At 47.3% G+C, this 25,727-nt stretch overlaps 1 protein-coding gene across 5 annotated transcripts in view; it reads left to right on the top strand.

Moving 5' to 3' along the window:
* Positions 1-25,727, top strand: part of THADA (THADA armadillo repeat containing) — an 828,919-nt gene that overhangs the window by 63,061 nt on the left and 740,131 nt on the right. For all 5 annotated transcript variants that reach the window (XR_003855359.1, XM_029593321.1, XM_029593322.1 and 2 more), the window contains exons 11-12: positions 12,308-12,999; positions 14,151-14,305. Coding sequence is in view for 4 of the 5 variants with exons in the window: in XM_029593321.1 (XP_029449181.1) it covers positions 12,308-12,999; positions 14,151-14,305 (847 nt within the window). In the remaining variant the exon portion in view is untranslated. The remainder of the gene's footprint in view (positions 1-12,307; positions 13,000-14,150; positions 14,306-25,727) is intronic.

Below are 25,727 nucleotides of genomic sequence, written 5' to 3'. Positions count from 1 at the left end.
TGCTTTTAATGCACAAATCTTATTTAGCCAGTCTGCAGGAGGAGGATGAGCCCCCACCAGGTCCTCATCCCTCAAAGATCCCTCGCCCGCCCCGCTGCCTCCTGCGGCGCCGGATGTGCAAGGCTCCGTTCGGGTGGTGCCAGGGGCAGCACTCCCCCCACTCTCCCCGGATCCACCGCAGCCTCCCGCGTATCCAGCCCAGGACCCGGATGCGGATTTCTCCTTACCAGCCCCTACCCTTGAGGGAGATGACACCCGAGTGCTCCGCTTGTTTCAACGGGAAGAGCTGGAGCCGCTCATTCCCTTCATCCTTCAGGAGCTGGGGATCGATGTCCCCCCGGAGGATACGGTGACAGCCGCGATGCCTGCTCACGCGGACCTGGTCCTGGTGGGTCTCAGGGCACTTCCGCGCACGTTCCCATTCCATCCTATGCACAAGCTACTTTTACGGGAATGGGAAGCTCCCGAGATGGGTCTACGAGTGGGCAGAGCTAAGGACAAGCTCTATCCGCTCCCCGAGGATTGCCTGGAAATGCTAAAGATTCCCAAGGTGGATTCTTCAGTATCTGCGGTTACCAAGCATACCACGATTCCAGTGGTGAGAGCCACAGCTTTGAAGGATGTCCAGGATCGCAAACTTGAATTTTATCTCAAGTGGCTCTTCGAGGTCTTGGCCTTAGGGGTCCGGGCGACAATCTGCAGCAGTCTCATGCAGCGGGCAAGTCTTAGGTGGGTCCAACAATTGCTCAGCACCCAGGACCTCCCGTCTACAGAGGCGGAGCAGGCTGAGCATTTAGAGGACACTATTGCACATGGAGCGGATGCCCTCTATGATTTGCTCCATGTGCAGGCCAAGGCAATGGTTTCCACAGTGTCAGCCAGACGTCTCCTCTGGCTGCGCAATTGGTCTGTGGACTCTTCTTTCAAGGCTCAGTAGGGCACACTACCTTTCAAGGGTAAGTTGCTTTTTGGAGAGGACCTAGAACAGCTTATTAAATCCTTGGGTGAAAACAAGGTCCATAAGCTGCCGGAGGACCGCCCTAAATAGTCTAAGTCGTTTTTTCCTACACGTACCCACTTCCGGGGTCAACGCCGGTACAACAGCAGGGCGCAAGGTTCCTTCCTGCGGGGAGCCACCTCCAGGTCTCAGTCCTGGTCTCATTCCTTTCGGGGCTGTCATGCCTTCCGAGATGGTAACAATACAGAATTAGAAGCCAAATGTCTGATCTGGATTCTTTATTAGTAAGAGACAGAAATCTTTAAACAAGCCCGACTCAGGCCGAGTTTTGCCCTCTTACAATGGGGCTGCATCAGGGGCTACAACATACAAATAAAAACATACTGATAAATAAATTGAAATCATAAAAACATAATTTAAAAGAAACATATAAAATGGTAACATATATATGTGTGGTGAAACATGTAAAATGGAAAATGATGCTTGAAACTGTATATCTACAAAAACATCAAATGTTCATAATAAAAATGTTTTGCCTTTACCTCAGCTTAATCATTTAGATGTTTCTGAGTGTTCGGGTTGAAAATAAATCCAGCCGGTCCATTCCTCCGTACCAAACTTAGGTAGGCGTCTCTCTCTGTTTTGCGAGGAATGGGCCAAAATCATGTCTGATCAGTGGGTCCTCGAGGTGATAGAAAACAGCCACGCATTAGAATTTTCCCGGGATTTACCGGATCTCTACCTTGTATCTCCCTGCGGATGCCAAAAGCAGCCTGCTGTCTGCCAGACCCTCACCAGACTCCTGGAGCTAGGAGCAATAGTCCCGGTGCCGGTGGAGGAGCAAGGCGCCCGCCAGTATTCCATCTACTTCGTCGTGCCCAAGAAGGACAGTTCTTTCCGTCCAATTTTGGATCTAAAGAGGGTCAACCGAGTTCTCAGGGAACCCCATTTCCGAAGGGAGACCCTGAGGGTGGTGATAGCGGCAGTTCGCCCAGGCGAATATCTGGCCTCCCTCAACTTGATGGTGGCTTATCTCCACTTACCGATTCGACGTATCAGAAGTATCTCCGCTTCAGTATCCTGGGCCAACACTTCCAGTTCTGAGCACTACCCTTCGGTCTCGCCACCGCTCCCCGCACCTTTACCAAGGTTATGGTGGTAGTGGCAGCCACTCTTCGCTGAGAAGGAATCCTAGTCTATCCTTACCTGGACGATTGGCTCGTGCGGGCCAAGTCACCGACTCTCTGCAGACTAGCAGTCGACCGGGTCCTTGCTCTCCTCACCTCACTCGGGTGGAAAGTCAACTTCCCCAAGAGCAACCTTCAGCCCTCCCATATCCTGGAATTTCTGGGAGCACGCTTCGATACCCGAGTCGGAAAAGTATTTCTCCTGGACGCTCGGGCGCTCAAACTCATCGATCAAGTGCGCAGCCTTCTTTCACTTCTGCTTCCCATGGCGTGGGACTACCTGCAGGTTCTGGGGACCATGGCCTCCACTATCGACCTTGTCCCCTGGGTTTTTGTGCATATGTGACCATTACAAAAACTGGAAGCCAGTGTCCAAGCAGTTTCAAATAACTCTACCACTCACCGGCTCTACCATTGCTGACATACAATGGTGGCTGTCGCTAGCGCACCTCTTGAAGGGAATGCCTTTACTGACTCCGCAGTGGATCGTAGTCACGACGGATGCCAGCCTCTCTGAGTGGGGAGCGGTCTGTCAATTCCAGACAATGCAGGGATACTGGTCCCCAGTCCAGTCCCGTTGGCACATCAATCGATTGGAAGCACGTGCGGTGCGCCTGGCTCTCAAGCCTTTCTTCCTCTGATCCGCCGCAAAGCGTTGCGCATCCTCTCAGACAATTCCACCACGGTGGCCTATATCAATTGTCAGGGGGGCACCCGGAGTCACCTGGTGGCTCTAGAAGCCAGCAAGCTCTTCACCTGGGCGGCGCGAAACCTGGATCGCCTGGCAGCCTCCCACATAGCAGGCAAGGAGAATGTGCAAGCTGATTTCCTCAGCCATCAATGTCTTGATCCTGGCGAGTGGGAGTTGTCCACCAAAGCGATGGATCTGATTGTTCGCAGGTGGGGTCCTGCTCACCTGGACCTGATGGCTACCTTGAGCAATGCCAAGGCTTCCAGATTCTTCAGCCGCTGGAGGGAGCATTGCTCGGAAGGAGTGGATGCTCTGGTCCTTCCTTGGCCTCACGACATTCTCCTCTACGTGTTTCCTCTGTGGCCCCTAGTGGGCAAGGTTCTCAGAAGAATAGAGCTTCACAGGTCACCGGTCATTCTCTTGGCACCCGAGTGGCCCCGCAGACCGTGGTTCGCGGACCTGGTAAACCTGGCGACCGACGGTCCTCTCCACCTCGGCCATCTCCCACACCTCATTTGGCAGAGTCCCGTATTTTTCGACCAGGTGGATCACTTCTGTCTAGCGGCCTGGCGTTTGAACGGCGGAGATTAAGGAAGAAGGGATATAAGCAGAAAGTTATTTCCACTCTATTACGGGCTCGAAGACATCTACCTTTCTCGCTTGGTCTGGAAAGTTTTTGAGAATGTTTGTGCGGAATCAGGTGTTCAGGCTCAAAAAGCCTGGATACCCCAGGTTCTTTCCTTTCTCCAGAAGGGCTTATCTAAAGGTTTGTCTTTCAGCTCCTTGCGGGTTCAGGTGTCCGCTCTCTGCTCCCTCTTAGGCAGCGTTGATGGATATTCCATGGCGGCCCACTCGGATATTATTCGTTTCCTCAAGGGGGCTAAGCATTTGAATCCGCCTGTACAGGCTTCTTGTCCCTCGTGGAGTCTTAATTTAGTTCTTCGGGCTCTCTGTGAGGCTCCTTTCGAACCTCTCCGCCAGTCTACTCTTAAAGATCTGACGCTCAAGACTGTGTTCCTGGTTTCCATTTGCTCCGCCAGAAGAGTGTCGAAGATTCAAGCGTTGTCTTGCAGGGAACCTTTTCTTTGTTTCTAGGATTCAGGAGTTTCCCTCAAGACGGTACCATCCTTCTTGCCCAAGGTTGTTTCTTCTTTTCATGTCAATCAATTGGTGGAACTCCCGGCTTTTCCCCCTTTGGATATAATGGGTACGACAGGGGGTGATCTTAGGCGTCTTGATGTAAAGCGGATTTTAATGCGTTACCTTCAGGTTACCAATGATTTCTGAGTTTCGGATCATCTCTTTGTTCTCTGGAGTGGCCCAAATAGGGGCAACAAGGCTTCTAAGGCTACGATTGCCCGATGGTTGAAGGAGGTGATTGCATCAACCTATATCTGTCAAGGCAACGCGGTCCCAGAAGGCCTTAAGGCTCATTCTTTGCGTTCTCAAGCTACTTCGTGGGTGGAGAGTCAGTCGGTCTCTCCCCAGGAGATATGCAGGGCAGCTACGTGGAAATCCCTTCATACTTTTGCTCGTCATTACCGTCTGGATGTTCAGGAGCTGGTGTTTGGTTCCTTCGGACGGCAGGTTCTTAGAGCGGGACTGTCTCAGTCCCACCCTATCTAGGGAAGCTTTGGTACATCTCACGGTCTGGACTGATCTGGGTACATACAGGGAAAGGAAAATTGGTTCTTACCTGCTAATTTTCGTTCCTGTAGTAACACGGATCAGTCCAGACGCCCTCCCGTGTTTTCTCCGTCTGTCCGCTTGAAGTCTTTCCCTTTTCTCCTTCTTATAGGAGTGTCTCTGCATGTCTCTCTCTTGGATTCTCATTGAAGGCACTGGAAGCATCTCTTAAGATGACCAGGGGTAGTTATGCAAGAGCGATTAGTTACACAGTTCATTCACTTGTTCTGTTGTTCTCTTGTTCAACAACTTTATTAGTTATCTTGTTACTTGCTTGACCTTATGCCTTTTGCTGCTTTGACAATGGTTATACTGAAGGGATGCAGGGTAGGCTCTGTCCTGATATAGGATACCCTTTCAATTTTGGTCTGTCTCCATCTGCTGGACAGGAGGCTCAACCCATGGTCTGGACTGATCCGTGGTACTACAGGAACGAAAATTAGCAGGTAAGAACCATTTTTCCTTTAGGAGCCGTCATTCAGGCACAGGATCTAGGTAACATTGTTAATATGTTAAAATCTTCTGATCCGTGTGCAGCAGCAGCCAAGAAAGCACAAATAGAATATTAGGGATTATAAAGAAGGAATGAAGAATAAAATAAAGAATATCATAATGCCTTTGTATGGCTCCATGGTGCAACCTCATCTTGAATATTGGTTTTCCCACAGATAAAGCAGACTGAATTAGCCATGCTGTCTGGGAGCGACCCTGGCGGCTCAATACGGGAACTTCTCTTAGGACATTGAAAGACATGCTTCTGCACACCTGCGTGGTGCCTTCCAGCGTAGTCTGCCTGCATCACCTCAGTTTTTTTTTGTTTCCCGCACAGGAACAGTCACGGGTTCTTCTCTTGCCTCTTCGCTTGTTTTTCTCATTTTTTTCTTTGCCTAGGCAAACCTCCAACAGCACTTTTCAGTGCTATCATGGCCCCTAAAGCACCGGGCTTTAAATTCTACAAATGCGGAAAGATCATGTCCATCACCGATGGACACATGATCTGCTATCGCTGCTTGGGGTCGGATCACGACCAGGCATCCTGCCGGCAGTGCAGCAGGATGTCCCTCCGGGCTCAACATCAGCGTATGGTTAAGATCACGAAACTGAACAAGGCAGTCTTCGTGCTCTTATGCCCCATCCCAGCGATTGGCTCATTCCTCCCCAGGTCGGGAGCCCAGAAGGACGGATGACCACTGACGGGCGTCCTCCCTGCAACCTTCTTCTAGTAAGTTGCAAAGGGCAGGGGAGTAGAGGCTAGGCCACGTTGAGGAGGCCTTGACCCACGAAACACCCCCTGAGTCGACCGTGGTGCACCCAGCCGGAGAAGCGTGTGGGACTGCGCCAAAGGCCCTTTCGCATCACAGCCACAGCAAGACCCCTGATGCCAAACGTCGCATGAAGCATAGGGGCCGCCACATTGGATCATGCGGCGCCGAAGCGTGTCCCCAAGTTGTTGACAGAAGGGGCACCGAAGCACGTGACGAAGCATTCGACACAACCGGTTATGGAGCATCCTGCATACCCGCTATCAACGCCTGCCCCAGTGCTGGGAAAGGTGAAGATCAAAACTCATCACTCCACCTAGAGGTACCCAACGCATCAGCGCCATGCGCCGCAGAAGGCAAAGGGGTGGAGCAGCTTGCGCCACTCTAAGACTCCACCGCCGCCCTTAACCCTCTCAGATGTCGAGGTTTTGGTTCACTCGGAGGTGGACATTGCTCTCCTCTGCTTCCAATGAGCGTTTAGCAGCCCGGAAGCGAAAGGCGCTTTGTCCAACATCCCCAGAAGGAGGTACCAGCACTATGTTGCTTGGACTGCTTCATAGATCAGGTTTGCATATCATACCCTGGAAGGATCGGGAATACCCCTCCTCTGGCCAAAAGGAGGAAAAGAGGAACATCTGCATCGCTGCGATAGGCTGAGACCCAATCAATGTCCCAGATCACAGGGATTTTTCAGTCCTTTCTTGACACTGTAACATCCTCTAAATTCCACAGTTCAGTCCGTCCACTACATCCTCGAACCATTCTCTTGCTTCATCTCTGCATGCGAAATCAGTGGATCCAGTTCACTATGACAAAGGGGGCGACGTCGACACCGCAGTCAATGCAGGAATCTGTGTATTCTTCCCCTCCCTCTCCTGGGTTTTCCACAAGAATACCCTCGGATCCCCACCAGGAAACCTATCCTCCCAAATTGTGGAAAAAGTGGGTACCGTTCTCAACCTGGAGACCAAGAAGCTGCTGGGCTCTTGGGCTACAGTCCATGGTTTACTGAGGATCTTTGACATACTGGCGGAACCTACTGCTCTGCCTTCCCATGAAGTCCTGGACGCGGTTATGAACAGAGAGCATGGGATTCTCCATTCTTGATGCCTGTCACTTCTAGGAAAACAGATCTCAAGTTTAGGATGAGAAAATCGCTCCACTATGGCCCGGTCCAGTTGCCACATGCATCGGTAGTGGTGGAATCTGCCATGAAGTGATCCAGAAAGGCCGGGCTGTATTCGTATTCCCCTCTAGGTAAAGATAACAGTTACCTGGACGACTTTGGGAAGAAGGTATTCCAAGGTTCGATGCTCAGTGCAAAAATTCAGCAACACCAATTCTACATTACTCAATACCTCTACAAATGCCTTTAGTCCCTGAAGTCAGAGGAAGACCAAGGTGCAGGTGATCGGCCCCAGAAAAGGAGCATTTCCGAAATGGAGGAAGGAATCTGACATCTACTTTCCACGATATGTGAGGGTTTAACATGTTGTCTTGAACCTCCACTGCAGCCATTGCAGCCAGGAAGATGGTCTGGCTGCGAGCGAGTGCTATTCGTGAGGATGTTCATGAGAAGCTAGCAGACCTTCCCTGCAAAGGTTTGGGGATGAGTTGCGAGAAACTGTTTCCCAATTAAAGGAACAAAGTGTTGCGGTGTCCTCTCTCACATCTCTAGCAGAGCAAGTCACGCCAAAACAATATTACACTACCAACAGGCCTTTTTCATCCTATAGACCCCCCTACCAATCACAAAGACAACAGCAACAACCTCTGCAGCAGAAGGACCGTAACTGTATCCAGCACCCACCAAAGTGGATGGAAACCTCAGCAGTCTTTTTAAATTCAACTGGGCCACAGCCTCAGGAAGCGTTGGGCGGCGGTGTAGCGTCCTTCACCCAGGCATGGGTGCAAATCACAACAGACCGTTGGGTTCTAAATGTTGTCCAGAATGGTTACTGCTTGAACCTCAAGTCCAAGCCCGCGTTACCATGCCTAGCTCCATCCCCCAAGGGTGTACGATACGCTCTGCTCCTTTTGCAGGAAGTTTGTATGTTGCTCCGTCAACGAGTCATTCACGTATTGCCTCCAGAGCGTTAACTCCTAGGGTTCTATTCCCAAAACTTCCTTATCCCAAAAATAGTGGGGAACAGTGACCAATCCTGGACCTATGTGCCTTAAATCGCTTCCTTCAACGGGAGAGATTCAAGATGACCTCCCTCAAAACCATCTTGTCCTTCCTGCAACCCAATGACTGGATGTGTTCCTTGGACTTCAAGGATGACTATGCCCATATACCGATGCATCTTCTTCCTGGCGCTACCTTTGTTTCCAGGTTGGTACTGAAAATACCAATATAGATTCCTGCCATTTGGGCCTATCCTCAGTGCCCAGGGTGTTCACGAAATGCCTAGCAGGAGCTGTGGCCTATTTTCAGACGAGAGGAATAAAGCTCTTCCTCTATCTGGACGACTGGCTCCTCGTAACCCCGAGCCCAGAATGTCTACGCACTCACCAGCTGCAGACGAAAAGCTGCCTAGAGCAGCTGGGATTCATCATCAATTACGAGAAGCCTCATCTGGACCCCTCTGTCTCTGCAGTTCATAGGCACCCTCATCCAATACGAGCCTGTGCAAGACCTTCCTGCCAGAGGACAGGATTTTCACCTTACGGGCACTTGCTTCATCTTTAAAGAGCACGTCAGTTCCTTTCCTTGGTAGGCCACGTGGATGCAGCCATGTATGTGGTCCCAAACACACGTCTTCACATGCGCTGCCTTCAGTGGTGATTAAAATCCCAATGGTCCCAACGTTCGCACCCTAGGTGAAAAATTGTGACTTTAACTCATCCAACATTATCAGATGTCGACTGGTGGCTGCGGCTGGGAATCCTCCAGTTGGGAGCACCTTTCTGGACTCTATCCTGCCAACTGGTCCTAACCACGGATGCTTCCACCAAGGGCTGGGGAGCTCACGTTCTGCACTTCAAGACCCAAGGTCTTTGGTCCCCCTTGGAAAAATGTTTTCAGATCAATCTGTTGGAACTCCAGGGAATTCGTTATGCAGTCTGCACCTTCGTTTGCATACTTCAACACAAAACAGTCATGATCTACACGGACAATCAGGCCCCCATGTTCTATATCAACAAGGAAGGCAGGTCAGGTTCCAGACCGCTTTACAGAGAGTCGGTGCTAATTCTGGAGTGGACGCTGACTCACTTCATACAGCTGCAGGCCACTTTACCCAGAGTGAGGAATGTGGAGGCAAGTCCGGCTCAGCAGGATCTTTCAACCCCACGAGTGGGAGCTGCATCCAGAAGTGGTGTCTTCTCTCTTCCACAAGTGGGGGCCTCCGACAGTAGATCTGTTTGCCACTGACAAAACACAATGTTGCCGGCATTCTGCTCCCTCTACCCAGCTCCTGGCGAGTGGCTCAAGATGCCTTTCTACTTCACTGGGATGGGTCATTGATGTACATATTCCACCCAATCCCGCTAATCGCACAGGTGTTACAAAAATGCATCGCGGAACAGTCTGATCTCATCCTCATAGCATCGGCATGGCCCAGACAACCATGGTATACCTATCTTGTACACCTCTCTCTTCAGACACTGATCGTTCTTCCTCACAGTCGGATCTTCTAACAGAAGAAGACGGGTTGCAGCTTCATCCCATGCAGGATTCACTCCATTAGACGGCGTGGAGATTGAAAGGTAGGTACTGAGCCATCTGCCCATCTCCCTGGAGGTACAAAATATTTTCATCACACAGACCGTCCATGTGACGGAATTATGCAGCTAAGTGGTCGTAATTTCGATACTGGTGTATCTCTGCATCCCTGGACCCCTTTCAGTGCTCTCTGGAATGCTTACTACAATACCTGCATTCCTTGTACCTGGTGGGACTAGTAGTCTCTCCATCGGGTACACCTTAGCGCCATTGCAGCCTACCACCCCTCCGTCCAGGATGCCTCCATATCCACACTCTCCCTCATCTCTTGTTATAAGAAAGGGGCCTTGCAATTACGCCCTCCAGTCACACATCCAGTGGTCCCATGGGACCTAAACGTAATCCTGGAAACTCTGAAGCATTCGCCGTTTGAGCCAGTGCAGTTAGCCTCAATGAAGTTTCTCATGTGGAAGGTCCTCTTCCTGGTAGCCATAACTTCAGCACGGAAAGTCAGTGAGCTTCAGGCGCTGGTCCATCACGCGCCCTATCTTCAGTTCTACCATGACAAGGTCACCCTTAGTACACACCCATCCTTCCTCTCGAAAGTGGTCTCAGCATTCCACCTCAACCAAACCATAACACTGCTGACCTTTTCCCCACGTCTGCATGCCTCCAGCCGAGAAATCCTGCTGCACACCTTGGGTTGCAAAAGGGCATTGGCCTACTATAAGCTAAGAACTAACAAACCCAACAGACATTCTCAGCTTTTTCTCTCCTACAACCTGAATGCTCTGAGTCTACCAGTAACCAAACATACCTTGTCGAGTTGGTTAACCCAGGGCATCCAGTTCTGCTATTCTGCCAGGTGCAAAAAGCTACCTTCCAAGGATAAAAGCTCACCAGCTGAGAGCAGTTGCTACATCAATCGCTCATCTACAGCAAGTACATATTCAGGATATCTGCAAAGCAGCTACATGGTCCTCATTGCATCCGTTCACTTCACATTACTGCCTCCATCAACATGCTAATTCTGATGTATCCGAGGAGCAGGGGATACTACGTTATGCTACCAATTCTTGACCTGTCCACCATTTCTGGGGGCACTACCCACATACCAGCAACTTCAATCCACTGCTTGTATACTGAGCTGTGCTTCGTTCCCTAGCTGTAGACTCCCAGACATCATGGCTAATTCAGCCTGCTTATCTACAGGGAAAAAAGCAAGTTTGCTTACAGTAAATGGTGTTTTCTGTAGATAGCAGGATGAATTAGCCATGCGACTCACCCTCCTCTCTGGACAGTTCTATCTTCTGCCTGCTCTACCTTTCTGGTGTCTACCACTGCCCTGTGCTCTGTGCTTTCTCAGAGACCGAGGCTATGTAGGCAGACGTGTGGGAAAAGACTGCGCAGGCGAGCAGGAGCGCGTCTTTCAATGTCCTAAGAAAGGTTCCCGCATTGAGCCACCAGGGAGCGCTCCCAGACAGCATGGCTAATTTTTCCTGCTATCTACGGAAGGCACCGTTTAAAGTAAGCAAACTTGCTTGTACAGTTCTATTCACCACATCCCAAGAAATATATAGCAGAATTAGAAAAGGTACAGAGAAGGGCAACCAAAATGATAAAGAGGATGGAATGAGTCCCCTATGAGGAAAGGCTAAAGAGGTTAGGACTTTTCAGCTTGGAGAAGAGACGGCTGAGGGGAGAAATGATAGAGGTCTATAAAATAATGAGTGGAATGGAACAAGAAAACGTTAATCAGCTGTTTACTCTTTTGAAAAGTGCAAAGACCAGGGGAGACACAATGAAGTTACTAGGTAATATATTTAAAACTAATAAGAGAAAATATTTTTTTATTCAATGCATAGGGGCGGATTTTAAAAGGAGCGCGAATAGCCTACTTTTGTTTGCGCTCCAGGCGCAAACAAAAGTACGCTGGATTTTAGCAGATACGCGCGGAGCCGCGCGTATCTGCTAAAAACCTGGATCGGCGCGCGCAAGGCTATGGATTTTGTATAGCCGGCGTGCGCCAAGCCGCGCAGCCTACCCCCGTTCCCTCCAAGGCCGCTCTGAAATCGGAGCGGCCTCGGAGGGAATCCTCTAACGCCCTCCCCTCACCTTCCCCTCCCTTCCTCTACCTAACCCACCCGCCCGGCCCTGTCTACACCCCCCCTTTACCTTTGTTGGGGGATTTACGCCTCCCGGAGGGAGGCGTAAATCCCCGCGCGCCAGCGGGCCTCCTGCGCGCCGGGCCGCGACCTGGGGGTGGGTACGGAGGGCGCGGCCATGCCCCCGGACCGCCCGGGCTGTAGCCACGCCCCCGTACCCGCCCCCAAAACGCTGCCGACACGCCCCGAAAACGCCGCAACGACCGGGACCGCCCCCCCGACACGCCCCCGACACGCCCCCCTCGGAGAACCCCGGGACTTACGCGAGTCCCGGGGCTCTGCGCGCGCCGGTAGGCCTATGTAAAATAGGCTTCCCGGCGAGCAGGGCTCTTAAAATCCGCCCCATAATTAAGCTCTGGAATTCATTGCCAGAGGATGTGGTGAAGGCTATTAGTGTAGTTGCATTTAAAACAGGTTTGTACAAGTTCTTGGAGGAAAAGTCCATATACCATTATTAAATTGTAGTAGCAGAAATCCACTTCTTACTCGTAGTTAAGCAGCATGGTATCTATCTACCCCTTGGGATCCTGCCAGGTATTTGTGACTTGGATTTGCCACTGTTAGAAACATGATACTGGACTTGATGGACCTTTGATCTGTCCCTGTATGGCAAGTCTTATGTTCTTAAAGTGATACAGTCTGAAATGGTAGTTCCTTTGTTTTCTGACATTTTGCTTTTCTTAAATAATAGGTTAAAGGAATCCAACATGGCTATGTCAGTATCCAGGATCTTAGCAATTTGGACCACAACAGCATTGGATGTCCTCAATTCTTGCTCACGGGATTTGAAAGACAGTCTGAATGGAAATTCTGATACTTTCAAAAAACTTTTGGAATATGTCTATACTCATTGGGAGCACCCTCTGGATGCAGTTAGACACCAGTGCAAAGCGATATTCAAAAATCTTCTCCAGATCCATCAACTTACCGTTGACAGAGCAGATGTCAAAACAGATCCTTTCTTTTCACAGCTGACAGGAAGCTTGTTAGCTTTAGAATGGCACATGAAGGGGAAGTATGCTTCACTTGCCTGTCTGGTGGAATGTGTGGGTGTTGAAAGTATTCTTGCAGTGGACAGAACAATCCCAGCACAGATCTTGGATGTTATGGGTGACCAGTCGTTTGCACCATATGCAAGTAATCTTTTGGAAGCTTTGTTTGTGAGCCACAGGAATCAGCTAGTATCTACATCTCTGGGAGAACCCTGGATTGACCAGTGGCATGAGACCTGGATCTCTCCACTTCTTTTAATCCTGTGTGAAGGAAACCCCGGGCAAACAACTTACATTATTGACTATCATCTGCCCAAATTACTGAAGTGTAATCCTGAGAGTTTGCACTACATGGTGAAGAATCTTCAAACTTCTGCTTATACCAGTGTTGGTAAGAACATCTGCTTCATTTACGTTAATTGCTGCACGCCTGAAAGTGTGTCGTGATCCCTAGTGTGGAATACAGATATTACAGGGAAGATGATGATGCGTTATGATAGCAGCTGTGTGCCAGGAGAAGGAATTGGTGTGGAATCCAAGGGGTAGGGTTCAGGGCTGCAAAGAAACCCCCAGGAATTATGTCCTGCTTCAGTGATCTGGTCCTTGCATATGCATATAGTGACTTTTGACATTCAGTGATCTTTTTTTTTTTTACATTGTGGGTGTGGCTGATTGGTGAAGTTAGTTAAGGTTTCTTGGCTCCAACATTAATTTACATGGTTTCAATGTTTAATTATATTTTGAGGTCTGTATTGAAAAGGTTTGTCCAACTAACTTTGGGAGTTAGCGGGACAAAACACCATGCTTGACATTTTTCACTGCTCACCGGCTAAATTTTGTCTGGGCAGATTGTTGTTGCTCAAAATTTACCCAGACAAAAAGAGGGTAGGGATTGGTGATTTGGCACCATATTTTTTTTTTTTCATGTAAGGGATGGGGGTAGGCTCAGGGAGTGGCCACTACTTTGTTTTGATGGGTGAAAGGGAAGAGGGATCTGGCACCACTTGCCCACTACAATTCTATCTTGGTGGCAGGAGAGGGGTATCTAGTGTCCCCCACTACATTTTTGTTTGTCTGAGGGTAGGGAGGGATCAGTGGATGGATCTGTTCGTGCTTGCCCACTGTAATATTATCTTGGAGGGTGGGAGTAGGATGAGATTTTTTTAATTTTAGAGAGCCTGTTGTGCAAGTGGTCACAAGACTGCAAAAAGTTACTTTCCATCACATGTTGTTAATCTTAAGTTTATGACTTGCTGTGGGAAATATTAAGTGCCTGTAGTGGGATAAAGAGCTAAAGAAACTAATCATGGATGCATTGACCACTCATAAAGACTTGACTCACCCTCTTGGAGAATGGATGCATGCTAGAACTGCTGTACTTATGAAACACCCTTGGAAAACAAATGATCTAGGCCTCTAGGAGTTGCATCCAAGTATGAAAAAACCTTGATATGATTGTAATAAGTAAATGTTTACTGTTGTATTAGCATTTGGGTAATCAAACGTGTACCTGTTTGATTATTCACATCTTTATTACTTTAGGATCCTGCAGTAACAGAGGTGCACTAGGAGCCTTGATGGCCTGCCTGAGAACAGCTAGAGCTCATGGCCATCTGACTTTCACTGATAATTTTATGTGGAGTGACCAGGTCTCCACTGGATTAATTAAACAAGGCTTAGTCCATCGACATGATCAGGTAGGTGATGAAAATAAACTGTTGTCTGTTTTGTGGTTTGAAGATACATTTGTTTATGTATGCTGCATTTTTGGAAGTTTGCATAGGTTTTTTAAAATGTTTTCTCTGTTAGCTATTGACATTGAACCGTTTTGTGTGCTTGATGATTTCCTCCTGCTCGTTTGGATTTCCAGCAAAACCTGTCTCAGCTGAGGCCGTGGGCAATTATTCACAACTACTAGCATTTTCCTCACATTTTTGTTCCATTCCAGCCTAGGTATGGCAGCAATGTCCTCTGGCAAAAAGGTAGAGACTATAGTTCCTTCTAGAATAGTGGCGACCAAAATGATAAAGGGGATGGAACAGCTCCCTTATGAGGAAAGGTTAAAGAGGTTAGGGCTTTTCAGCTTGGAGAAGAGAAGGTTGAGGGGGTATAAGATAGAGGTCTTTAAAATCATGAGAAGTCTAGAACAGATAAATGTGAATCTGTTATTTACTCTTTTGGATAATAGGACTAGGGGGTACTTCATGAAGTTAGCAAGTAGCACATTAAAAATTAATCGGAGAAAATTCTTTTTCAGTCAACGCACAATTAAGCTCTGGAATTTTTGCCAGAGGATGTGGTTAGTGCAGTTAGTGTAGCTGGGTAAAAAAAAGGTTTGGATAAGTTCTTGGAGGAGAAATCCATTGACGGCTATTAATCAAGTTGACTTAGGGAATAGTCACTGCTATTATTGGCATCAGTAGCATGGGATCTACTTAGTGTTTGGTTACTTGCCAGGTACTTGTAGCCTGGATTGGCCACTGTTGGAAATAGGATGCTGGGCTTGTTAGACCCTTGTTCTGACCCAGTATGGCAATTTCTTATGTTCTTATGTGGTTCTCATCCCAGTTCTTGGGATACACCCAGTTAGTTGGGTTTTCTGGATATCCACAATGAATATGCATTAGATAGATTTGCATGTAGATTTATCTCATGCATATTCATTGTGAATAGCCTGAAAACCAGGCTAGTTAGATGTGTCAGAGGACTGGGTTGAGAACACTGCTGTAGAACATGGCACAAATATGTTCTTAAGCCAGCTATTAGATAAAACTCTTAAGCAATGAGTGGAATTCACTCACTGCCAGGAACTGTGGACACTGCCTTTACAGCCTCCCTAGTCCTCCTAACCCAAGGAACAGGAGTAGGGTCTAGGAATTGAACCTGGATCTCCTGCTGTGCAAAGTCACAGGGCCCTGAGACTGATCAGAGTCCATTTTTCAAAAGTTCATGTTAATTTATTTCACAAATATATTTTGGGGATGTAGACACATTGGGAGGGAGTGGGAATGAGGTAGCACAAGATAGCTAGTGCCACCCTGGTGTCAGCATTCAAGCTAGCAATCAACAGAAATAAATGCTGAGCTATAGAGCCCTGTGCATACATAAAGTGTACCGAGGAGGCAGAAGAGAAGATTTGCAGTGGAGCTGGTCTGTCTGCCCACTAGATGAAGCCCTGAGGATCTAGAGACAAGCAGGAGTTGACTGTGTCGCTTTTGCCCACTTAATCACAAGGATGAGCTAAATCACAAGTCCACCTTCCCTTCACCATTGTTTGCATACTAAAGCCGCGAGGGTCGAGAGATACGGGGCTGCTTCCTCCTCCCCACCCACTGAGTATCCTGAGATAAGTGGCAGCACAGTTACTGCCATTTTCTTCTCCGTACAACATGTATAAAGTACCAGAAGAGCTAGAAATGAGCTCTGCTGGCTTCTCCCTATCTGCCTGAAGAGATGCTCGATCTGGGGCAGAATGGGGACAGCTTCCTTTTATTCTTTCTAGCTTGCCTGCTGAAGTGATGATCTAGAATAAAGGGCTGTTCCATGTCATCCCTGCTTCACCAGTCCAGCCACGATAAATAGGTATAGTAGTGGGTTCTTTGGGAATGTGGTATTTGCTTTGTAGTCTGCATTACACAAACAAACTAGGAGAAAGCACTTATTATCTCTTATGTGAAACAATGTAATGATATATTTTCCTGTATAATATATGTACAACACAGGTGCTTATGAGAACACCTGAGACAAATAAAATAAAATATATACAATAAAGCACCACAATAAGCAAGAGTGTCCACCACGCAGCTACCTAAGGTGGCAGCTATTTTAGCTTCTCTCGCACATTCTGTAGAACATGGGAAGAGTTTGGCTTTGAATGCGGACTTCGGTGCCTCCCCCCGGGTTTGTTCTTGGCCCTCTCCCCGGTTGGCCCTTCATCTGTGGGGACACCAGTGGGGCCCCTGGAAGCCCAAAGAGATTTTTCTACATAGATTTTTCATTTTTTACACAGGTGTTTTGTGCTTTTTCTAGACCGGGGGATGGGCATAAGGGGTTTTACCTGTGCCAGAGTCCCATTTCGGATCCTTCACCATTGGTTCTATCTAAGAGGACTTGGCTGACCGTTGAGGCACAGGGGCCTTCTTGGGAGGACCCGATGGATCTGGGGAACTTGGGATGTGAATAGTGGGGCATCCTTGGATAACGGAGCTGTCTCCTTGTTATAATTAGTGAGGTTTGGGTGGACCCTTGGACACTGTGGCAGCTGACCACGCCCATGGGGGCAGACTCGTGAGGAGTCACAGGTCAGGCTCAGCTGAGGACACTCAAACACAGAGATTGATCTTTTATTAGACAATGTGGTGAAGCCACCAGAGGTGGCAGTGGTGAGCAGTAGAAGTAGCCCGGCTGGACTAGTATCCCTCAGGTGCTGGAACAGCGACTCCTCTGGTAGCAGTGCTGTAGTGGAAAGAACTGAGAATAGTGAGTACAGTGGAATATACACAAGCCCCAGTATGGAGAACCCTGGGATAGGAAGAGCAGGCCCTCGAGGAGCGAGTACCTGATCCCTGAGAGCTGAGAGGTTTGAAGGAGATGTACTCACAAAGCGGTTCCATGTAGGAGATGGCACCAGGGCTGGAACGGAGGCAGGCCCTCGAGGAGCGAGTACCTGGTTCCAGGGAAAGCTCTGAGGTGAAGATGGTAGTACTCATTGGTGTTGAAGATAGCGAATCCTTCCAGGCAGAAGAGAAAGTATGAGCAGGCAGCAAGTCGGGGAACATGGGCCCTCAAGGAGCGAGTACTGGTTTCCTGATAGCGACCTGAAAAGCAAGTGAGGCCCCCGAGGAACGGGTACCCCGTTAGCGTTAAGAGTCCAATATAGATTGGAGGCAGAGTAGCTGGGTACGGAGAGCGAATCCCATCCGAAGAATCCCCCTTGCTAACTCAAAGGTTAGCAAACATTGTAGGCTTTAAATATGTGGGCAGCGTGATGTCATCACGGGGGAACGCCCCTGAGGTTCACGCCAAGTAGAAAATAAGAGTGAGGGCTGTGCGGCGTACAGACAGAGCATGACGGGAGGCAGAGCCCAAGCCGGGGCATGGCGGGAGGCAGCGCCGGAGAGGATGGCAGGCAGGCGCGGCGGCAGCTAGGTGTCCATCAACAGCAAGAGGAGGTGCAAGGAAAGAAAGGTAGGAGGAGTGAAGCTGTCGGGAAGGGACGGTTGCAACACTCCTCTGGCCCCGAGGATGAGACTGTGATCAGCCTATTTCTTAGGGATGAAATAGCTGGTCTGATTGAGCAGGTGTTGGCTTGCTTTTGGCGGGAAGAATCCAAACCACCGGAGACTCCAGTGTGGGATTCTGTTATTAAGGGAAAGCGAGAGACCACCATTGCCTTTTCTCTACACCCAGTGGTGGAGGAGATGATGTTGGCAGAATGGGATTCCCCACAGTCAGGCCTGAGAGAGGTCAATTTTTTACTCTGGCTTTACTCTCTCCCACCTCTGGTGGTCCAGAGGTTTTTTCAAGTGCTAGTGGTTGATGCGTTGGTCACAGCAGTGTCCAGGCACACAGCCATTCCTGTGGAAGCGGGTGCCTCACTGAAAAACCCCCAATACAGAAAGATGGAGTCACCCCTCAGGAGTTTGTGGCATCCGCCACAGCAGTACAGATCTCTATTTATTTATTTATTTATTTATTTAAAATTTTTATATACCGACATTCATCCAGGATATCACATCGGTTTACAGTGTAACACAAACAAACGCCAAGCATGGCACTTTACATTGAACAAATAAAACAAGTTAACAAATGAATAAATGAGGGTGTGAACAAGGGGAAATTTGCATTAAATACTCAACTAGGTTTGTAATTATATACATATGTACAAAAGGAAGACACTAAGAGATAAACAATTTAGGAGTGCTAGGAGGAGAGGGGGGAGTGATGAGTAGAGGGAAGGGGTGAGAAAAAGGTAGGAGAAGGGCGAAGTGAGGGGATGGAGGACCAGAAGAGGGGGGCAGAGGAGAGGAAGGGTGGGCAGTAGAGAGGAGGGAGAAATTAGGTGTATGCCTTGGTGAAGAGCCAGGTCTTGAGCTTCCGCTTGAACGATTTGATGCATTCCTCTTGCCGTAGTTCAACTGGCATTGTGTTCCAAAGGGTCGGCCCGGCTATCGATATGGCACGGGCTCTGGTAGATGTTAGTTTGTAGAGTTTAGGGGAAGGGATGGGCATAGTTGCGAGATGTGCGTGTCTAGTAGGCTTATTAGACTGGTGTAAGCGGAAGGATTCATTAAACCAGTTCATTTCAGGATTGTAAAGAGCCTTGTGGATGAGAGAGAGAGTCTTATATTGTGTACGGGAAGCTATTGGGAGCCAATGTAGATCTTTTAGAACAGGTGTAATATGGTCGTGTTTGCGTAAGTTGGTCAAGATTCGGGCTGTTGTGTTTTGTAAAATTTGAATGGGGTGAATGGCGTTGTTAGGAAGGCCAAGGAGAAGGGAGTTGCAGTAGTCGGTTTTGGCGAAGATGGTGGTTTGGAGCACTGTTTGGAAATCGGGGGGGAGTGTAGTAAGGGTTTTAGTTTTTTTAGTGTATGAAGTTTAAAGAAGCCATCTTTTAGTATGTTGTTGATAAATTTCTTCAGTGTGAAGTGCCCATCGAGAATGATACCCAGATCACGGATTTGTTGAGCAAATTGGAACTGTGAAAGAGGGGGAAGGATCGAGTGGTTAAGGGGTGAGATGAGCATGATTTCAGTTTTAGTAGTGTTGAGAGCTAGGTGGATGGAAGAAAGGAGATTGTTTATGGATTGGAGAGTATCGTTCCAGAAATCCATGGTTTTAGAAATAGAGTCAGTGATGGGTATGAGGAGCTGAACATCGTCAGCATATATGTAGTGTGGGAGATTTAGGCTGGATAGGAAGTGACAGAGGAGTAGGATGTAAATATTGAAGAGGGTTGAAGAGAGGGATGAACCTTGAGGGACACCTTGATTAAGGGGGATAGCCTTGGAAACATGATTGCCTAGCTGAATTTTGTAATCTCTATTGCTGAGATAAGAATTGAACCAGTTGAGGGCAACACCTGTAATGCCTATTTCAGTCAACCGCTGTAGGAGAATGGGATGGCTGACGGTGTCAAATGCGGAGGAGATGTCAAGGAAGACAAGTATGTATGATTGTCCTTTCTCAAATCCTTTAATAATGTGGTCTGTTAGGGAGAGTAGAAGAGTCTCCGTACTATGAGATTTCCGAAAGCCGTATTGTGCGGGGGCAAGGATGTGATTGTCTTCAAGGTATTCTGTGAGTTGCTTGTTAACAGTTTTTTCAAGGAGTTTAGCAATAAATGGAAGATTGGAAATAGGGCGATAGTTGGCTAGATCAATGGGGTCAAGTTTGGGTTTCTTTAGGATGGGTTTGACAATAGCCTGTTTCAAATCATTTTTGGAAAACAGATCATACAAGGTCAAGATAAATAACAAAGAGTCTCACGCCATCGAATCCAAAAGGGGAGTACCGCAAGGATCATCCCTCTCCCCGACTCTCTTCAATATATATCTTCTCCCGCTCTGTCAATTACTCACCAACCTCAAGCTAACTCACTTTCTATATGCGGATGACATACAAATCCTCATCCCTATAGAAGATTCACTACACAAAGCTATGTCACACTGGAATAATTGTCTGTCAACTATCAACAATCTTCTCTCCAGCCTCAACCTTGTCCTAAACACAAACAAAACTGAAATTCTCATTATAGCACCGGAAAACTATGTCCCACCCACACCTCTTAATGCTAGCCAAAGCCAAGATACCTTTTCGCAACAAATAAAAGACCTGGGAGTCATCCTAGACAGTGGATTCAGCCTCAACAAATTCGTTAATAACACTACAAAAGAATGTTTCTTTAAACTACAAACCTTAAAGAAACTAAAACCACTCCTCCTATACAGAGACTTCCGCATGGTACTACAGGCCATCATACTCCCAAAACTGGACTACTGCAACTCCCTCCTTCTAGGCCTACCAGCATGCACCACAAAACCACTTCAGATGGTCCTTAATGCCTCAGCAAGAATCCTCTCAAATGCCAAAAAAAGAGATCATATTACCCCAATCCTTCTTCACCTCCACTGGCTCCCGATTAAATTCAGGATCCAATTCAAATCCTTAATGATGATACATAAAGCTTTGCACAACATCGCACCGCTCAAGTTAACATTCCAAATTCAACTACACACATCTACAAAACCGACCAGAAGCGCTTATCAAAACAGACTAACTACCCAACCGGCTAAATCCTCGCTGAGGAAACGCGCTCTATCCACAGCGGGCCCTTCACTCTGGAACTCGCTTCCTCCAGACCTTCACCTTGAACCATGCCACGCTACATTCAAAAAGAAACTTAAGACTTGGTTATTCAAACAAGCATTCCCGTAGAACCAAGAGCAGGAAGATAATCAGTCACATATTTTCCGATTACCCCAGCATATTTCACATAACCTTGTTATTTAACCATGTTATTTTCTCATTAACCCTCATGTTATTTTACCAACTGCTATTGTATTTTATTTATTGTCATTTTTTATTGCCATTTTTCATTGATATTTATTGTTGTTTATTTATTAATTATTTATTAATTGTTATTGCATTTATTTTCATTTATTAATTGTTATTTATTAATTGTTAGCATTGTTATATATATATTTTTTTTTTTCTGTTTCTTGGATTAACTATGTTCATTGTAAACCGCTAACTTGAAGCGATAGTTACTGTTCATTGTAAACCGGGGTGATATGTATATTATACAGGAACCTCCGGTATATAAATCCTTAAATAAATAAATAAAATAAATAAATGGAAGATTGGAAATAGGGCGATAGTTGGCTAGATCAATGGGGTCAAGTTTGGGTTTCTTTAGGATGGGTTTGACAATAGCCTGTTTCAAGGGGAGAGGTACCTGTCCCAAGTTAATGGAGAGGTTAATGATATTTGTTAATGGTTTGGCAATAATATTGGGTATTGTGAGGAGATGTTTTGTGGGTATGGTGTCAGATGGGTGAGTGGAAGGTTTGGCTTTCTTGATCAAGGTTTCTATTTCTAATGTTGAGGTGCAGTCTAGGGAGGAGAGAACAGTGGTATTGTTGCAAGTCTTTGTATTGATGAAATCGGGTTCGACAATGTTGATGGGACTGGCACAAGGGGTGAACTTTGAAAGTAACTTGTCTACTTTGGTTTGGAAGAAGGTGGCTAGATCTTCACATTTGGATTTGGCTACTACGTCAGGGATGTCGGGGGGAGCCGTCTTGGTGAGTGAGTTAACGTAATCATATAGTACTTTAGGGTTGTATTGGAATTGGTGTATTTTGTTGGCATAGAAGTCTCGTTTTGTCATGTTAAGTTTGTCACTATATAGATGTAGGGAGGTTTTAAATTGTGCCAGGTGTGTGTGTGAGGGATCCTTGCGCCAAATCTTTTCAGATTTTCGAAGGTGTTGTTTGAGGTTTTTTAGCTCTTGGGAGTACCAGGGTTTCTTACTCTTGTTACTTTGAGGACAGATAAGTTTAGTTTGCCGGGGGCAGGTAGAATTAGCTATATTATTGGTGATGTCATACCAGGAGGCAAGAGCTGTGTCTACATTGGTGAGTTCTAGATTGTCAAGTTTGTTAGCGATGGCTGATATAAGGTCATCTCTGGTACAGTTTTTCCTGTAATGTATGGTTTTTTTTGTACTATCATGGCAGGTAGGTGTCTTGATGGAGAGATCTGTTTTGATAAGGTGATGATCTGACCAGGGGATAGGTGTGTGAGAGGGGGTGTCAGTTTGAATGAGGGCATTGGTGAAGAGGAGGTCAAGGGTATGACCCGCCTTGTGAGTGGGCAAATGGATAGATTGCTTGTAGCCTAATGCATTTAATGAATCGAGAATAGCATCACATTTGGTCATGGTAATCTGGGTGCTTCTTCGCTGGATCCAGCAGCTTCCAGAGAGAGGAAGCAGCTAGGATGGAGTCTGCTGCTACTTTCCTGGCAGATGCACAGTATGATTTGTTGCGGAGCTCTGCCAGATTGGTTGCCCTGGAATTCATTGCCAGAGGATGTGATTACAGCAGTTAGTGTAACTGGGTTTAAAAAAATTTTGGATAAGTTCCTAGAGGATAAATCCATAAGCTGCTATGACAGTAATTAATAAACAATAATAGCTTGTGATGTATCTAATGTTTGGGTACTTGCCAGGTACTTGTGACTTGGATTGGGCCATGGTCAGTTCTTTTGTTGTGGCAGATGGCAGAAAGGGAGCTCCACCCCCTCCTCAGGGGTCAGTAGAGCTTTCTCATGAGATTCCGTGGATTCTCTCCCTTTTGACACCTATAGGAGCATGACTCCAGGAGTTTTACAGAGAGTGGACCCATATAACGGCCAATCAATGGATTCTAGAAATAGTCTTTGTTACAGTCTGGATCTCCATTGTCCTATTCAGGAAGCCTTCATGGTTTCTCCTTGTACAAGCCCAATCAAACAGAGGGCGGTCAATTTAATCCCTCCAAAAGTTGCAGCTTTTGAGGGCAACTTTGTGTCTCTGACACAATGGGGCCACGGTCGGTACTCCATCTATTTCATGGTCCCCAAGAAGGATGATTCCTTTTGCCCTATTCTGGATCTCAAGGTGGTGAACCACTGCTTCAGAGTTCCGAGATTTCATTTAGAAATGTTACAATCTGTTTTGTCCACGGTGAGATAGAGGGCAATTTCTCTGCTTGTTGGACCTGTCAGAAGCCTACCTGCACATCCCTATTCGGGCAAGGATCAGAAAGATCTCTGTTTTTGTGTGCTGCAGGAATATTTTCAGTTCTGAGCCTTGCCATTCCGCCTGGCAACTGTGCCACGTGTCTTAGCAAAGGTGATGGTAGAAATGGCAGCGGCTCTGCGGTCTGAAGGTATCACAGTCCACCCCCATCTAGATGATTGAGTCAGGTGCCATCTCATGAGTAGGCGGTATGAGTGTCCTGCTCTGCGTGGTTTGGGTCTTAGAACACTTGGTCATCAATTTTGTTAAGAGTTTGTTACAGCCCATACAGTCCCTGAAGTATTTAGGGCTGTGGTTCGATACATGGGCAAGGCAAGTGTTTCTCATGGACGAACGAGTGTGCAAGATACGCCAGTGAGGGAGTTTCTGGATTTGGATCTTCCCTCGGCATAGGATACCTATGCAGGTACTCTCTCTCATGGCATTGACTCTAGACTTGGTGCCTTTGGCCTGGGCCCATCTAGGGCCACTCCAGGCATTGCTTCTGACTCGGTGGGCACCGCAGATGTAGGACTACATGGTGCGGCTTCCACTGAGCCCGGTAGTGTGTCAGTCCCTGCTGTGGGGCTGGACTCCACCAACTTGTTGAAGGGAGTCAGCCTGGTCACTCTGGCTTGGATTCTAATCATTACGGACGTGAGCCTCCACGATTGAGGTGCTCACTGTTAGACGTAAGTTGCTCAGGGCAGTTGGTGCCTGGAATAAGCCACGTGGTCTATCAGTCGACTGGGAGTCCACGGTGATCTGCTTGGCACTCCTTCACTTCCTCCTGCTGATTTGGGGGAGGGCCGTTTTTGTTCTCTCAGACAGCACCATGGCGGCTGCATATGTAAATCAGCAGGAGGAAATCAGGAACACAGGCATTTTGTTGGAAACATCCCTTCTTTTTCCCTGGCAGAGAAATATCTTGACCTGTTGACCGCTGCGCACATTGCGGGCCAAGAAAATGTTCAATTCAATTTCCTCAGCTGAAATCGGCTGGACCTGGGGGAATGGGAGTTGAGCGTGGACGCTTTTCATGTGATTTATCGCACTTGGGGTTGTCTGTAGCTGGACTTAATGGCATCCTATCAAAATGCAAAGGTAGATCAGTCTGCTTCGGGAATCAGGCTCGATGGGAACCAATGCTCTGGTGCAGCCATGGCTGGCGGGAGAGCTTCTATATGCCTTCTCTCCATGGGCGCTCATTGACAGGCTGTTGCGACGGATAGAGCTGGAGTCAAATTAGGTGATCCAAATCGTGCGAGATTGGCTTCACAGGCCTTTTTTTTTTCTCCAACTGTTTAAACAATTAGCAGACACTTAATAGAGAGGTCATCCCACAACATAGCTCTGAACATATGTACATATATATGACAAACCATAGAACAAAAAAGCAATATCACCATAATAACTCTATGATTTACTCCTTCTCCTGGTAAAGACCATCAGCAGACATTCAAGACCCATACCCCTTCCACTATGGCTCAGATACCTCCAGTATGGCCCCCCCATACCTTATCATACACATGCGACTTTTTACGCAAAGCATACATTGTCATCTTGATATCGGCAATGTCATGAACTTACTTATACCAATGTGTGAGCAGTGGCTGAGCCTTCCAGTATGTGGCAATTGTAAACTTTGCAGCATGGATGAGATGATTATCCAATTTACGAAGCGAGCTATCCAAGGTCAAATCCGTCTAAAACTCAAGAAGACACATTGCTGGAGTGAGACTCACCATGTGACCCAAGATATCTGACATCTCCACGTGCATTCAGAAGCTCTGAACCAAGGGGCATGACCACCAGACGTGGATATGGGATCCCACCTCCCTCATCCTCTCTAACAGAGCGGCAATGCTTCCGGGGAGAAACTCACAAAAAAACAAGGGGTAATGATAGGTTCTTCTCATTAATTTATCCATTAGCTCGATTCTTCGACTATTTATTGATATCTTATGTCCTTTTTTCAAATGCCCTTCCATTCCTTGTCAGTTAAGTTTAGGCTCAATTCTGCATTCCGCAGAGCAATCAGTGTCTCATTTGTTTCTCGCTCCTCATTCATCAGTGTAATTGCTCGATATAAAGTGGAAATACCTTTCTTACAGAATCTTGAGATCAATAAGGCTTGCTCTGTTTGTGAAGGCATTCTGTTACACTCCCTCTGATTTGACCAGGTGATACTTTAGTCTGTCATAATTCCCTCTAGATTCCTCCTCCAGTTCATGTTCCTCCTGTAAAGCATCAAAATTAGCCATCGCTCCTCATCCCACAGCTGTCCCAAATATCTTAATCCAGCTCTCCACCAGCTTTATAAGTCATTATGA

This window comes from Rhinatrema bivittatum, chromosome 3, assembly GCF_901001135.1.
Source record: "Rhinatrema bivittatum chromosome 3, aRhiBiv1.1, whole genome shotgun sequence".
Classification (NCBI taxonomy): domain Eukaryota; kingdom Metazoa; phylum Chordata; class Amphibia; order Gymnophiona; family Rhinatrematidae; genus Rhinatrema; species Rhinatrema bivittatum.
Note: the sequence above shows the minus strand (reverse complement) of the source record. Positions and strands in the feature narration are given on the sequence as shown.